At 43.0% G+C, this 16,481-nt stretch overlaps 1 protein-coding gene across 2 annotated transcripts in view; it reads left to right on the top strand.

Moving 5' to 3' along the window:
- The window catches only part of LOXHD1 (lipoxygenase homology PLAT domains 1), a 193,930-nt gene that overhangs the window by 46,876 nt on the left and 130,573 nt on the right, over positions 1-16,481 (top strand). For both annotated transcript variants that reach the window (XM_065935168.1, XM_065935167.1), the window contains exons 7-8: positions 7,727-7,850; positions 10,863-11,113. In XM_065935168.1, coding sequence (XP_065791240.1) covers positions 7,727-7,850; positions 10,863-11,113 — 375 coding nt within the window. The remainder of the gene's footprint in view (positions 1-7,726; positions 7,851-10,862; positions 11,114-16,481) is intronic.

Below are 16,481 nucleotides of genomic sequence, written 5' to 3'. Positions count from 1 at the left end.
TCTTGCCAGATAATGTCTAGGAGTAAGGTCTTTGTTAGTTCATTCATCTCCCCCACCCCCTCTCCCTTCCCTTCCCTTCCTTCCTTTGTTTTTAAAAGAAAAGTGAAGTCTCTCAGTTGTGTCCGACTCTTTGGGATCCCATGGACTATAGCCTGCCAGGCTCCTCTGTCCATGGCATTTCCCAGGCAAGAATACTGGAGTGAGTTGCCATTTCCTTCTCCAGGGGATCTTCCTGACCCAGGGATCGAACTTGGGTCTCCCGCATTGCAGGCAGACTCTTTATTGTCTGAGGTACCAGGGAATCTTGTTTTTAACTTCTCTATAACATGAGTCTTTTATATGATGCCTAGGATATTTTTTGTTTGTTTGTTTATAGCTCAGAAAAGAGATCTAGTAAATATACTAAGAGGTCAGAAAATATACTAGATTCTTGCTTGGTTGGCTTTATTCTGATCTCTTCTTCAGGAAACAATTATCCATTTACTGGATCTCCACTCTCTGTTTTCAAAAGCTCTCAGCTTCCCTTTTATACTTTCATCTCTATTTTCTTTGCATTCCATAAGAACTTGTCAAATTTCCTCCCACCTTATTATTGACTTGCTTTTTCATACCACCAGTTCCTTTTCTTTCTCCTATTAATATGCATTTTAATTTTGAATATATTTCTTCAAATTATTTTTTCTTCTCACAAAAGTCATATATATATTAATTGTTAAAAGTTTAGGAAATACAAATAAGCAAAAATGAAATAATCTGAACCACCATAATTTCACCACCCAAAGGTAACCAATGTTAATGTTTTCATACATATCCTCCAGGCATTTTTCTGTGAATTAATACACATATGTCATTTAAAATAATGGGGTCATAATAAGCACAATGTCTTACAAACTGCTTTGTCTTCATTTTCAAGTGTAATGTACATACTTCCTCATGCTATTTAAATAGAATAATATTGATATTTCACAATGTAGTTTTTAATGACTATAATACTTCACTACCCAGATATACCATGAAGTATTAAACCAATTCCTCTTTGTTGAACATTTCAATCTTTTCCCTCAAACTTATTGAGGACATAAACTGTGCTAAGACAGACATTCTCATAGCTTATCTGCACACACATTTATGATTACTTCCTACAAATAATTCCTAGGAAATACTTAAAGGTCGTGCAGAATTGTAAGAGCACTGATGAATTTGCGGCTGCACAGTTTTGCTTTCCTTGATATGCTTCCTCATGTGATCTGGTTCTCTTTTCATATCATCTTACTGCCTTTTCGCTGCAGCCCCTCCTATCCTTAAAGATGTTCACTCCTATTTCATAAAGACTGTATTTTGTTGTATTCTATTAAGCAAATCAGTTTCTTGTAGGGCTTCCCTGTTGGCTCAGATGGTAATGAATCCGCCTGCAATTCAGGAGACGTGAGTTCGATCCCTGGGTTGGGAAGATCCCCTGGAGGAGGGGTGGCAACCCACTCCAGTATTCTTGCCTGGAGAATCCCCGTGGACAGAAGAGCCTGGTAGGCTACAGTCCACAGGGTCACACAGAGTCAGACACAACTGAGCGATTAAGCACAGTTTCTTGTCTTCTTTTTCTATATCCTTTATCCTTTATTATACTTTATACTTTTTTGTATTCTTTATCCTTTATTCAGTCTTTTCTAGATTACCACTCTTCTTTTCATTCTTCAGAACGATTTTTCCTTCTTCCCACTCTCCTTCCTTCCTTTGCTTCTTTTTCTCTTCTTTCTGTTCGCTCCTCAGACACTGTTTTAAACCAGAAGCCAAGCAGGCTACTTTCAGTGTGAGATAGGTTATTCTCTTTGGGGCCAGTATTATGTGTAGGGGTGAATTCAGGGTCTGCAGGCAGGTCCCCAAGGGAAGTGTGCCTCCAAATATTCACTGGCTTCTGAAGAGCTCCTAACAGTCTGGTCCTTTAACTTAAGCCAAACCGAAATACTCCTTGGGAATAAGACATAAAAATAAGTCTAGTATTTTGTAGGTCGGAACACTTGAATTTACTAGGTATTTTCTTGAAGGAGGAATTCTGGTGAGGAAGGAAGAGGATTTTAGATCCCAGGCAGAGTGAGTGCAACCTGAAAACCAGAGGCCACCTCTCATCACTGTGACTACACAGCGCGTAGCCAGCCCTAGCCTCCTGCCTCCCCATGGAGACTGGGTCTCCACGCTGCCCTTCCTCACCTCACCTCCACAGAGACACCAGTTAAAGTGCCGCGAGATTGCCATCATCTCCACATTCGACAACTGTACAGCAAGTGCTCCCATTCTAGAAGTGGCCTGGTTGGTTGCCTTGGACATCACGTGACAACCGCTCCTTTGGTATTTCTGTGTGGGGGCTTGGAGGGATAAATCTGACAGCCTTCATAGGTCGCCTCCCTCCTCTTCTTCATTAGTCAGTTGTCCATGTTGTCCACGCTCCTCACACCCCTGTTCTTCATTCCTTCCCTGAGGCTGGCATCTCCCTCCCACAGGCTTTGCACATGGCTTGGGTCCCCACGTCTGCTTACTCCAACAGTTGTGATTAATTCAGATGATCAGTTCAGCTCAACCACCACCTCCAAAGAACAAGTCACAAGATGGAACATCACACTGCTAGTGGGCATTGCCTTTGGCCCATCTGCTTCGGGATAGGATTTGCCCAAGGTCCTGTAGCTCTTTGGGGCAGGGATGGGACCTGTCCCCAGTCCTCTGGACTCCAAGTCTGGATTCTCTCCACTGTGCCATGCATTAGAAAATCCAGAATTGGGTAGGTCCCCTGCCACATGCCTTAGGGAGCTTAAGTTCAACCAGTACCACTGGCTCTGACAGGAAGTGGAGACAGAGACTCATGGAGCAGATTTCAGGGACCTCAAGAAACTCAACTTGGCCTCATGTCACCAATTTACACTCGACATTCAGCAAACATTTACTGAGTGACTATTACATCCAAGGCCCTATGTTATGAATGACTGTTACAATGGACATGGTTCTGCCTCTAAAAGAGATAAGACAAGTCCTGAATACTTACAGTAAGGTAGGTTATTTACTGTAAGGCAGGTTACTTATTGTAACCTTATATCCCAAAACTTTAGGGAAAGTCCAGCTTTCAGTGAATGAACATTCTGTCCTAAGGGTCCTACAAGTGTTGATCAATCCAAATGTCCTGATTTATAAATCAGAAAACGGAATCACGCTAACTTTAATACAAAGCTGGATGAGGCAAGCATCTTTCATGAGGTGCAAACAAATGTTGGGGTGAGCAGCGTCTGACTGGGCATCAGAGGAGGCTCCAGAGAGGGTCTGTTGGAGCTGGGCTGTGAACACGGGCAGGGCTTTGCCAGGGAGGGCAGGGAGGAGGAGGACAGATGAGGGGCAGCTGGAAGGTGGCCCCGGAATACTGAACAACTCAGGGCCAGGGCACAGGGCTCAGAGAACCGAAGCATGTCTGGGGGTAACTGAGGGCAGGACCACCGCGGGCGTGATCAGAAGCCACTGAAGGCCTTTATTGAATGAGGCAGCCTGAGGCAGTAATGAAGGAGTGGGTACGTGGACGGGCTCAGAAGAGAGGAATGAAATGTAGAGGAAGGGGTCAGAGCGTTGGAGGAGACGCCACTCAAGTGCTGTTGCCTGCAGTTACTCAGTTTTGTGGTATGTTACCTAGCAATCGGCACAGTATTTCTGTGTGATGAGTGAGGCATAGGTCTCAGGGAGCAGCAGGAGGCCACCAACCCCTCTTTCTTTACTGAACTTCAATTTCTCTTGTAGACCATTCCCTCTTTCTTCCATGAGCCCAGGTCTCCCCTACTAACCCCTGGAAGCTGAGATTTATTTCCAAGTGGGTTTGTAAGCTCCAAAGTCTTCATCTTTTTTTTTTTTTCTCCTGTGTCAAAACTTACCTGTCCCTTGCCCTATGACCTAAGAACTAGAGATGTAAGCCACAGTTCAATAGTGGTTCTTTGGGAGTGCTTTGGTGGCCCAGTGGTTAAGAATCTGCCTTGTAATGGAGAGGATGCAGGTTTGACCCCTGTTTGGGGAACAAAGATCCTATATACCATGGGGCAACTAGCCTACGTGCTCCAGAGCCCCCACGCCACGACTAGAGAGTTCATGTGTGGAAATGAAGATCTCAAGTACTGCAGCTAAGACCCGGTGCAACCAAAAAGAAAAAATAATGGTTCTTGGAATGTGGCATGGCTGCTTATGAGTCAAGTGAGGGCCACCTTGACTGGATAACAGATGTGCATTTTAAAAGGGAAGATTGGAAATATGGTTAGGTCTTACATTCATTTCCTGCTCCATGACTTGGGCAGAGAGGGAGCATTGTGGATCACCCAGACTATCTGCATCTCAGGCACCTTGGCATGTGGGCAGGAGGTAGAAGACCCTTCAGTCTCCCTGGATTGCCCTGCATGTGGAGGTTTCATCTCTTCTGCCCAAAACAGGCCTTTTCTCCAACCAGGCTATGTCAGGTTGGTGGATGTTATTTCCACGTCAAGGAGGGAGGGCTGCTTTGGGTCCTGGTTGACTCTCTACATCCATCTACAATGTACTGACTCTAAGACCAGCTCCATGTGCTTGCACTGACATGTCTAACCCATGCCAGAGGAAATCAGGCCCGTAGGCTCTGGGTTGTGTAGGGGTGTCTGTGAACTGTCTGGAAAGATCCAGAAAGAAAGAAATCCTTCTTGTCAGCTTCATCTTTGGCTCCCCTTTTTTTGTGGGTGGTTTATCCTCTTTGATTCCTTTGTGGCTCAGATGGTAAAGAATCTGTCTGCAATGCGGGAGACCCAGGTTCGATCCTGGGGTTGAGAAGATGCCCAGGAAAAAGGAATGGCAATCCACTCCAGTATTCTTGCCTAGAGAATTTCATGGACAGAGGAGCCTGATGGGCTACAGTTCATGGGATCACAAAGAGTCAGTCACAATTGAGCGACTATGCTTGCAGGCTTTCACGTTTTTATCCTCTTTGGGGCTTCCCAGGTCACGCTAATGGTAAAGAACGTGCCTGCTAATGCAGGAGACATAAGAGACGTGGGTTCAAACCCTGGGTTGGGAAGATCCCCTGGAGGGGGGCATGGCAACCCACCCCAGTATTCTTGCCTGGAGAATCCTGTAGACAGAGGAGCCTGGCGGGCTACAGTCCACAGGGTCACACAGAGTCAGACACGACTGAAGTGACTTAGCACTAATCCCTTTGGGTTTTCGTAATGGGTGGTCTCATTGTAACTTCTGTGTCCCTGTTCTTGCAAGACAGAGTGGGCCCCACCGTGGACAGACCCCTTTCTCTAGTTGCCATCTCGCCTCCCAAGGCTTATGACCCCTGGTTTCCCACTTGCTTCTTGGAAGGTCAGCCCAGCCTGTAGACTTGTCTGCAGGTGGAGAATATTCCTCCAGGAGATAATGGTTCTTGTTTGCCATTAGGTTATTGCTTCTGTCTTTCACATACACTCATGTGTGTGCTTCTTTATCATTCATGGTAAGGTTGCTTCTATCTTTCCAGTCTTATTTTACTGTTGTCTCTGCTAAAACAACAGTGGTCTGGAGGGAGCACCACCATTTCATTCTGTTAGCAAAAACCACTCCTGAGCTGTCTTGAATTCTTAAAAGGAACGTTATGGAAACCCAGGCATGTCTGGGCAACTCATGAACTGCAGTGGGAAAGCTGTTTGTTCTTCCCCAGAGAGGCCCTCAGTAATGTCCCTTGACAAACCAGGCTCATGGGTCCCAGGCCACAGGACCCTTATTAGCAGAGACCAGAACGCCTTTGGGAGAACCATCAGCCCCGTCTCAGGGACAGTCTTCCTGCGGAATTGCTGGCATCAGCTCCTTCTATATCTCACTTCTCTACTCCTTCCCACCATGCTCACCACTTGCTACCAGATATGTTCCAAAATGTTCTACCTTCCGGCAGCCAGCTTCCTCTAGCCTCATCCTGCAGACTAACTGTTACAGTTTTCAATATATTGTGTTAGCCGTAAAGTTCTTGATGGAAAAACCTGAACAAGTTTTTTGGTCAACTCAGTATATCTGGAAGTCTTCTAGAACTATCCATGGGCTTTCATCCTTTCTACACCAGTGTTTAAGTCTTGGCAGTTACTCAAACACTCATTCCTATGTTGTCTCTTTCCTTTGTGGTTCAGCTGTGCAAGCTAGTTTTACCCTATACAGGTGTTCAATGGCAACACATTCTGTTTTTCAGATTAGCTAAGCTTATTAAGCCAGGAATTTCCATCAGACACCAGGTCAGGAGAAGGCCCTTTATTGACGGCATCCCTGTGAACTGCGAGGGTGGCTGTCATTTGCTCTTGGAATCATGGCTGGCACTCCATTCTGTGAACATTTGAAGACGGAAATGGTCAATCGGTACATCTAGTTTATGAGTAGACTTGACAGCTTATCTGATAAGCTAAGTCTTTTCTTTCTTCACCTTGGTTTTCCAACCTTGTAAAAGTCAGCATGAAGCCAGTTAAGAGGTATAGCCCAGATTCTTGGCTCCCCAATCTCCCCCAACCCCAATCCTGGGAGATAAAAGCAAAAGCAGAGAAATGCACAGATAGATGAATTGATAGAGTCTAGACTTTCTTCAGTGGCAGAACCTGCTCTGGACAGACCACGGTAGTCATTAAGCATTCACCTCTACAAGTACAGATACTTGATAAAATCAGCAAGCTCTGAAGGGTGACTCTTACCAACCAAACTTACAAGGGACTGATTTATAAACCTGAGCTTGAATGCCAGTTTACTTGGGGAGAGAAGGCTGGTCACTGGCTCAGGCCACTGCGGCCCCCTGGTGGGTAGTATCCTCAGGAGGCCAGTCGTGAGCCCAGAAGTTTCCTGAATGAACACTGGGTTAGAACTAGGTGAGGTGCCGTTAGGTAGGTCAAGACGTGCCCTGTTTCCACATTACAGGTACTTTGATCTTAGGAAGTGAGTTTTTCATTGAAAATCAGCCCTATTCTGTCAGGCAGCCCTGGGAACACTCAGCCTGTCTGTCACCAGGTATGTCTGCCTTACCATTATGATGGAAGACTCGACCTGGTTATTGACGATCACAACTGACAATCACAATTACCTTAGAGTGAGTTTTCAGTTGGATGTTTCTGGGACATTTTGGGAGGGCCTCTCAGCATCTTGGTGAGCTTGAGAAGACACATTTATCTCAGCCTTGCTAACCTAGCTCACGTGTGAGTCTCCCCAGGGGCCTCATGAATGCCCAGTTCCCCTGCCGTCACTGCCCGTGGCTGACATTTTCTGACCAGCTCACCAGATCCAAGGATTCAGTGCACCAGAATCAGGGCTTCTAGCTCCCTTTGCATGGACTCTCCTTCTCAGTAAGAAGGCCAGAATCCCAAGCTTCAACAGGTGAGGAAGATGATGATCTTGGTGCTGTCTGCAAATCCAGGCTTCCAATTCTGGCTCTCCAGTCTCTCTGGGCACCTCCTGCCAAGTTTCTTGCATTGCATTTTTAAATGGTCATCAACAGAAGAGGGAATAAAAGCTCAGTAATTCAAGAAGGAGGTAACTCTCAGTCATGCCCGTGTGACTCTCAGCGCTTTGCAAGGTTTTCCTGACAACAGGTGTGTCCTTGTGATAAGCTCTCCTTGGGCCACTAAGGAGATGAGAACATATTCTTAGAGTTCACTCAAGTGATGGAGGAATGGATTTGGTCACCGCGTGTGACCTCCATGACATTTAACCTTCCTTCTCACTGTCTCTTTCCCAGATTGTCATTGAAGATATTGGGAACAAAAGAAAATATGATTTTCCTCTTAACCGCTGGCTGGCCTTGGATGAAGATGATGGCAAAATCCAGAGGGATATCTTAGTGGGTGGAGCTGAGACCACAGGTAGGACTGAAGAAAGGGGAGGTGCAAATTAGCTAATATTTCACTTTCTGTCTGAGGGTCGGTGTTCTCATCTGTGGACCTAGAGACTTTCAGTCAAGAGGGAAGCAGTTGTGTCTTCAGACAACATTCCTCCTGCCCCTGAAAGTGCTCTCCGCTCCTCTGGGCTGAAGTCTGGGCCCTGCTGACACCAGAGGAGATGGGGAAGCACCCCTGAGTAGATGCTGACTTCCCAACGAGAAGAAATTATCCATAGGATGGAGTCAGGATGTGAACATGTGTCCATTTATCCATCACTCACTCTTCCCTTCTCCTACTGTGAGTGTTTTCTATAAGTCAGGCTTTCTCTAGGCACCTGACCCATGTCGTCTCCTCTAGTCTTCACAGCACCCCTACAATATGGAACAATTGTTGTTCCCATTTCACAATAGAGGGAAACTGAGTCACAAGTTAATACACCTGTTCAAGGTCACACAGCTGGTAAGTGACAGATCCAGGATTTGGTCTGCTTCCTAAATCTCTGCCCTGTAGCAGTGCCATGCACAACTTGAAACTGCCAGCACGGAAGTTCATAGATGTTCCCGAAGATCGGTGTTGGTGAATACTTGCAGCTGAGAATGTGCTCTGGGGCAGACCCTCCCATAGCTCCTGCTGCTCACAGGATGGGGCCAAGTTCTGGGGTATCGGGCAAAAATTGCTCCACAGCTGGGCTCCAGTTGACTGTTTCAGCAGCATCTTTCAACAGCTTCTCCCACCACTCCTACACACGCTCCCTCTCCCCGCCCCATCTGCCCACCGTCCACTCTGTCCTGCATCTACAACGCCCCCCCCCCCATCTCATCCACACGCCTTCCCTCTCCCTCCTCTGAGCTGCCAGCCTTCTTCTTTCTCTGCCTCTCTCTTTGGAACATGCTTTCTCCTCAGCCCGTGAGGTCATTTCTCTTCCTTCTCAGATTCCTGCTTCCAGTCACTTCCTCTGAACCCCACCCTCCACTCCCTCTAGGTGGGACCATTTCTCCCTTCTTTTGCTCCAGACATTTTGAGTAGAACTTGATGGCTACTGTTTAGGAAGCCACATGGTCCTCTGCTTTAGTGCTTTTCTATTTTTCTTCTTTTCATAAAAATATTTTTATTTGTTTATTGGTTGTGCCTGACCTTCATTGCTGCTCGGGGGCTGCTCTCAGTTGTGGTACGAGGGCCTCTCACCGGGGTGGCTTTCCTTGTTGCAGGGCATGGGTTCTACAGCGTGTGGGCTTCAGTGGGCCCCTGGCTCTAGAGCACAGGCTCAATAGTTGTGACACTCGGGTTTAGGGGCTCCGTGGCACGTGGGATCTTCTTGGACCAGGGATCCAACCCTTGTCTCCTGCGTTGGCAGGCGGATTCTGTACCACTGAACCACCAGGGGAACCCGCCAGTGTTTCTCAACCTTGGCATTGCGGTGCCTTGGCCTTACCTGACCATTGTTGGGTGTGTCGTAAGGGTATTACTAGAGTTTGCCAATCATTTACTTACAAACATACACTAGGGCTTCACAGGTGGGTCAGTGGTAATGAATCTGCCTGTTAAGGCAGGAGACGTGGGTTTGATTCCTGATCTGGGAAGAACCCACATGCCATGGAGCAACGAAGCCAGAGTGCCACAAATATTGAGTCGGTGCTCTGGAGCCTGGAAACCACAATGACTGAAGCCCACGTGCCCTAGAGCCAGTACTCCGCAACAAGAGAAGACATCGCAATGAGCAGCCCGTGATCACAACTAGAGTAGTCCCCCGCTCAAGGCAACTAGAGAAAAGCCCAGGCAGCAATGAAGACCCAGCACAACCAAGAGTAAAAATAAATAAATAAAAAATCACTGCGTTTTATGCTTGAAGTGGGCATGCGTAAAATATACCGCAATAAAGTTGTTAAAAAAACATCCATGAGAGCAGATTTAATATGCCCCCTTTAACCCTGTTACTATTACTTGCTTGCAGTGGCAGAGGAGGAGGAGACATGAGTCAGACCCTGGGATTGCTCACAGCCTAGGCCGTGGCAGTCTGTCTAGAGTGAGAGCCTCTCTGGCCACACGTTGTAAAGCTGGAGGCCCACTCTTTGAGGGTGGTAGCTATTCCTTTTTATCGTCACATTCTCTCAAGGCCTATTATATAGTAAGCATTCAGTAAATGTTTGTTGAGCAAGGGAAGGTGCAAATGTATGAATGAATAATGAGCTATCTTCCCAGAGATGTTTTATTTCTCTGAGATGAGGGGATGAAGTTAGGATGAAGGGGAGGTGGAGGACTAGCAAGGTTCAAAGTACCACTTAGACTCCTGGACAGAGTGAAAAAAATGCAGACCCAACCTTAACAGAATTTCCTGTAGTTTCCTGTTCACATGTTTGTCTTTGGTGTTTTCCATTACCCTCTCTCATCTCGGAGTTTAATCCCCCTTGCTGACTCTTCTCCAGAACTCTGTGTCCTCACATCGCCTTTGACCAAACCCCAGATGGCCCAGGCCCCTCCTCAGCCTTCTGACATCGCACCATGTCAGGTGGCCAAGAAGGCCATCGGTGCCCTCTATTAGAGTTACACTTTTAAGTTATGAGCAAAAGACCAAGCTCCATGAGTCAGAGAGCCCCGAATATAAATCTCTGTTAATCGAGTTGACTATTATAATTAAATGAGACATGATAGAATTCATCCGGCAGCTATTAATAATATGCACATGGTAATTAGCATTCATAATAAGTGCTATTCTGAGCCAACCCAAGCTCTTCCTTCTCTAGTTAGTTTCCTGTAATCATGCCTGACAGCCTCCTGTAACCTGCAGTTTGTTCCTAAAGTCAGATGCCCTGGCACCCCAACTCTGAAAAAGATAAAGTGAAGTGGAGAGGGCTCTGGGTGCCATCCAGAGGAGGAGGATTTGGGGGGGGATTGGGGTGTATGGCAGAGGTATGGCTAGGTGCGGGAGGAGGTGGGTAGGACATCGTGACCAGCCTGCACTGACCCCTCTCTCTCCCCCATTTGTTTCCATTCCAGCCATCTCATACGTTGTCACCATCTTCACTGGGGATGTCCGGGGGGCCGGGACCAAATCCAAAATCTACTTGGTCATGTATGGGGCCAGAGGGAATAAGAACAGCGGGAAGATCTTCCTGGAGGGCGGTGTGTTTGACCGTGGCCGCACAGATATCTTCAACATTGAGTTGGCTGTCCTCCTCAGCCCCCTGAGCCGGGTCTCCATCGGACACGGCAATGTGGGCGTCAACAGAGGCTGGTACTGTGAGAAGGTAAGGGAGACCCTGGCCTGATTCAGACACTCTCTTTACTTTGCAGGCTGTTGTTTTGTTGTTTTAGTCACCAAGACGTGTCTGACTCTTTTGTGACCCCATGGAATGTAGCCCACCAGGCTCCTCTGTCCATGGGATTTCCCAGGCAAGAATACCGGAGTGGGTGGCCATTTCCTTCTCCAAGGGATCTTCCCAGCCCAGGGATTGAACCAGAGTCTCCTGAATTGGCAGGCAGCTTCTTCACTGCTGACCCTTAACACAGTAAGATGCACTTTATCACTGAGCCACCAGGGAAACCCCTCACTTGCAGCTATACACTCTACTGTGAATCCTATTTCCTACTGCCTTTGGACGAGTTCTAGCACATGGGAAATCCCTTTCACGGGGACGCTGGGATGGTAACATGCCCATCTGTCACGTCTAGCTGATGGTTGGGAATGGGGGCTGCTCTGTACATGCAACCAGGGACCCGACACAGGGTAGGTGATCTGGGGTGTTCAGCTGATGGTTATAGTCTGTCCTGATTCCTGATGCAGTGTTCCACTTTAGTTTTTAAATTGCTCCATCAACAAGTATTTTTAAATAAATGATTTTAATTGTGGAATACTTATGCTTTAAAGAGTATACATAATAAAAGTAAGATATAGAGAATGATTTAAAAGCTCAAATGTTAATTTTGCCTACCACTTAACTTAAAAGAACATTTCCAATGCTTCTGAAACTCCTCTGTGTCTTTCCCCAATCATATAATTCTCTCTCTCTCAAAGAACATATACTATTAAGAATTTTGTCTAGGTGTATATTGTTGGTTACTTGCAGTTTTCACTCAACATTATGCTTTAGAAATATCTGAATTGATAGCAGAAACTGTAGACCATCCCTTTCCCATCTACTCCATTGCGTGAATCGATTTCAACTTGCTTGTCTATTCTTCTATTGATGGTCATTTTGGGGTTGTTTCTTGATTTTTGCTACTATAAACAATACTTACATGAAATTGTTGTATGTACATCTTTGTACAAATATGCAGGAGCTTCTCAAGTTGGAAGTTCTAGGCTGTAAGGTAAGTGAATCTTCAGTTCTGAAGCTTAATTGTTTCCAAAGAATTCCAGTTTGGTTTCCAAAGTAGTTGCACCATTTTATTCTATCAGCCGTTTATATGACACATTTTGTTCCAGACATCCTTGTCAACACTAGATATTGCCTGAATTTTAAATGTGCACCATTTTGGGTGTATAAGATGATCTTCAAGTGATTTTAATTTTTACTTTCATGATTACTACTGAAGTTGAACATCTCTTCATTTCTTTACTGTCCATTCATATTTCTTTTTATGGAAAATGCCTGTTCATGTCTTTTGCTGATTTTTCTGTTGAATAATCTATTGCTGGATTTTTTTTCAGGAGTTCTTTATTAAATCCAGATAGTAATTCTTTATTGATAGTATTGTTGTTGTTGTTGTTCGGTCACCAAGTCATGTCCAGCTCTCCACCCCATGAACTGCAGCATACCAGGCTTCCCTGTCCTTCACTATCTTCCTGAGCTTGCTCAAACTCATGTCCATTGAGTCAGTGATGCCATCCAACCATCTTATCTTCTCTTGCCTCCTTCTTCTCTTCCCCTCAATCTTTCCCAGCATCAGTGTCTTTTCCAGTGAATCAACTCTTCGCATCAGGTGGCCAAAGTGCTGGAGCTTCAGCTTCAGCATCAGTCCTTCCAATGAATATTTAGGATTGATTTCCTTAAGGATTGACTGGTTTGATCTCCTTGCTGTCCAGTGGACTCCCAAGAGTCTTCTCCAGCACCACATTTTGAAATCATCAATTCTTTGGTGCTCAGCTTTCTTTATGGTTCAACTCTCACATCTGTACAGAACTACTGGGAAAACCACAGCTTTCACTATGTGGACTTTTGTTGGTAGATTGATGTCTCTGTTTTTTACTACACTGTCTAGGTTTGTCATAGCTTTTCTTCCAAGGAGCAAATGTCTTTTAATTTCATGGCTGCAGTTGCCATCTGCAGTGATTTTGGAGCCCAAGCAAATAAAATCTGTCACTGTTTCCACTTTCTCACCTTCTATTTGCCATGAAGTGATGGGACTGGATGCCAAGATCTTTGTTTTTTTAATGTGGGATTAAGCCAGCTTTTTCACTCTTTTCTTTCACCCTCATCAAGAGGCTCTTTAGTTCCTCTTTGATTTCTGCCATTAGGGTGGTGTCATCTGCGTATCTGAGGTTATTGATATTTCTCCCGGCAATCTTGATTCCAGCCTGTGCTTCATCCAGTCTGACATTTCTCATGATGTACTCTGCATATAAGTTAAATAAGCAGGGTGACAATATACAGCCTTGACATACTCCTTTCCCAATTTGGAACCAGTCTGTTGTTCCATGTCCAGTTCTAACTATTGCTTCCTGACCTGCATACAGATTTCTCAGGAGGCAGGTCAGGTGGTCTAGTATTGATAGTATTGTTGATAGCATATGTTCAAATATCTTTTTGTAGTTTGCCATGTTTTTTGAAGGAGAGGAGATTTAAATTAAAAGTAATCTGTCTTATCTTTTCCTTTATGGCTAATGCATTTTGAAAGAAATTTTACTTCTCCTAAAGTTCTAAAGACATTTTCCTACATCCTCTTCTAAAATTTGTAGTTTGGTTTTCTTGTTTATATGCTTACATCTTTAATATATCAGACATTGATATTTGAATAAGGTGGGGATCCAACTTTCTCTTTTTATATATAGATATTTAAATGCCCCACCAACATTTATTGAAGGACTTTAAGAATCACTTGGAATTATTTTTAAAAATAGAATCTTGGGCTCAAACCCAAACCTACTGAGTCAGAATTTCCAGGTAATCTGGGTATTTATACATGCTTTAGGTAATTGTTATCATTAAAGAAGTCTAGGAAGCCCTGGATAACTAAATAATAATCCTTTCCCCACTATTCTGAAAGAGCAACTGTCACATGTCAAATTCCCCAAATGTATGATTTGTTTCTGAGCTTTCTAGGCTGTTCCATTTATTGATTTAGTTTATTCCTGCACTAATGCATTACTCACTATCTTCACTTTACACCTTTACACTAAGTCTTGGTATCTGCTAGGGAAAATTTGCCCACTTTATTCTTCTTCCTCAGGTATATATTGACCTATCCATGAGTCTTTGTCTTCCATAATTTTAGAAATTTTTTGCCAAGTTCCATGAAGAACTGTTGAATAGACTGCAACTGGGTCTGTAGACTTATTTGGAAGAACTGACATTGTTACTCTACTAACTTTTCCTACTTATGATCATATAGTACCCCTTAAAATTTAGGTCTTTAATAATTCTCAGCATAGTTTTATATTTTTCTTAATAAAGGTCTTGTGTGTCTTTGTAAATATATTCATAGAGACATTTGTCGCTATTATAAGTGATATCTCTTTAAAAACTGTTTATATTTTTTTTTGCTGGGGTAGACAGACGTAGAAGTACTTTTGTATATTAAGCTTATATATAGTTATCTTGCTAAACTCTGTTATTAAGACTGATCATTTGTCTATAGTTTTATTGTTAAGAGTTTTTATTCTGAGTTGGTGTTAAACTTTATCTACTGCTTTTTATGTACTTAATTAGATTGTCAAATGGTTTTTCTTTTTTATATATTATGGTGAATTACCGGTTCTTATGGTAGACCAACTCGGAATTTCTATAAGCCAAACTTGGTCATAATGAGTTTTAATTTTACGTTTCTGAAATTGATTATCCAACATTTTATATAGAATGTATTATGTATTAATGTCCATGAGTGACATTAGCCCTTGATTTTCCTTTCTCATACAGTCCTTGTGAGGTATGATCTTAGAATAAAATGAGAAGCATTTTTTTCTCCTGAAAGAAGGTATAAAAAAATCCAGTGATCTGGTCAGGATAGTGTGGGATTGTGTGTGCACACCTGTGGGAGAGAGAGAAGAATTACTGATTTAAAAAAAGAAAGTTGTGTTTTTGTTTTCTTAGTTATAAAATTGGGGCTTCCTCAGTGGCTCAGTGGTAAAAGAACCTGTCTGCAATGCAGGAGATATATGAGTCACAAGTTCGATCTTGGGTTGGGAAGATCCCCTCAAGGAGGAAATGACAACCCACTCCAGTATTCTTGCTGGGAAAAATCTCATGGACAGAGAAGCCTGGCTGTTATAGAATTATTCAAGTTTTCCATTTTCTGTTGAATCTGAATGAGCTATATTTTTCTTGGAATGCGTGTATTTGTAGACTTCAAATGTCCTGATATAAAGTCATGTACAGTATTCTCTTACCTTTTAACCTCCACTACATGTGTAATTATAATCTTATTTTCATTCCTAACATCATTTATTCAGATATTCTTGCTTTTTTAAAATATAATTCTCATAAAAGTATATTTAGTCCTTTCATATAACCAACATTTTTCTTTGTTTATATTCTATTATATCTTTATTTTCTATTTTATTATTCTTTATTAGCTCTTCTAAATTTCTCTGGGTTTCAGCTGTTGCTATTTTTTAAATAAATTCTTAAATTGTATTCTTAGTTTATTCAATTTCAGCCTTCTTCTTTTCTCATAGTATAAATGTTGATACTATAATTTTCTCTCAAAGTAGTGCTGTACCTGTGCCCCTCATGTTATATTTCTGCTATCATTCAGTTTGATTTTATTGTTTCACTTTAAAATTCAACTTTGTTGCGTTATAACTAGCATAAATAGAAATGCATTATTTTGAACTGTACTGCTCTATGAATTTTAATGAATTCATGTACACTCATGTAACCATTACCAGAATTAATATATGAAATATTTCCATTACCCAACATGTTCCTTGTTCTCCCTCCCAGTCAGTTTCCACAATTCCAAGCAACCACCAATCCCATTTCAGTCATTAAAGATTAAATTTGTCTTTTCTAGCATTGTCTCATGTATTAGTACTTCTTTCTTTTTATTGTTAAGTAGTATTCCATTGTAAGGGTATACAACATTTTGTTTATTTATTCAACCATTCATGTATGTTTAGGTCATTTCCAGGTTTTTTGTTGTTGTTGCTATTATGAATAAAGTGCTATGAACATTCATGTCCAAGTCTTTTTATGGGCATGTTTGTAATTTTGTTGGGTAAATACCTAAGAGTAGAATTTCTGTATCCTATGGTAAATATACATTTAACTTACAAAAGTCTTTTAGACTATTTTCAAAGTGACTATACAATTTTGTATGCCCACCAGCATTGTATGAAAATCCCAGTTGTTTTATATCCTCACCATCATTTAGTAATGCCATCTTTAAAATTTTTAGATATTCTTACAGATATGTAATGGAATTTAATTTTATTTTAATCTACATGCCTCTGATGAC

This window comes from Muntiacus reevesi, chromosome 4 (assembly GCF_963930625.1).
Source record: "Muntiacus reevesi chromosome 4, mMunRee1.1, whole genome shotgun sequence".
Lineage (NCBI taxonomy): Eukaryota > Metazoa > Chordata > Mammalia > Artiodactyla > Cervidae > Muntiacus > Muntiacus reevesi.
Note: the sequence above shows the minus strand (reverse complement) of the source record. Positions and strands in the feature narration are given on the sequence as shown.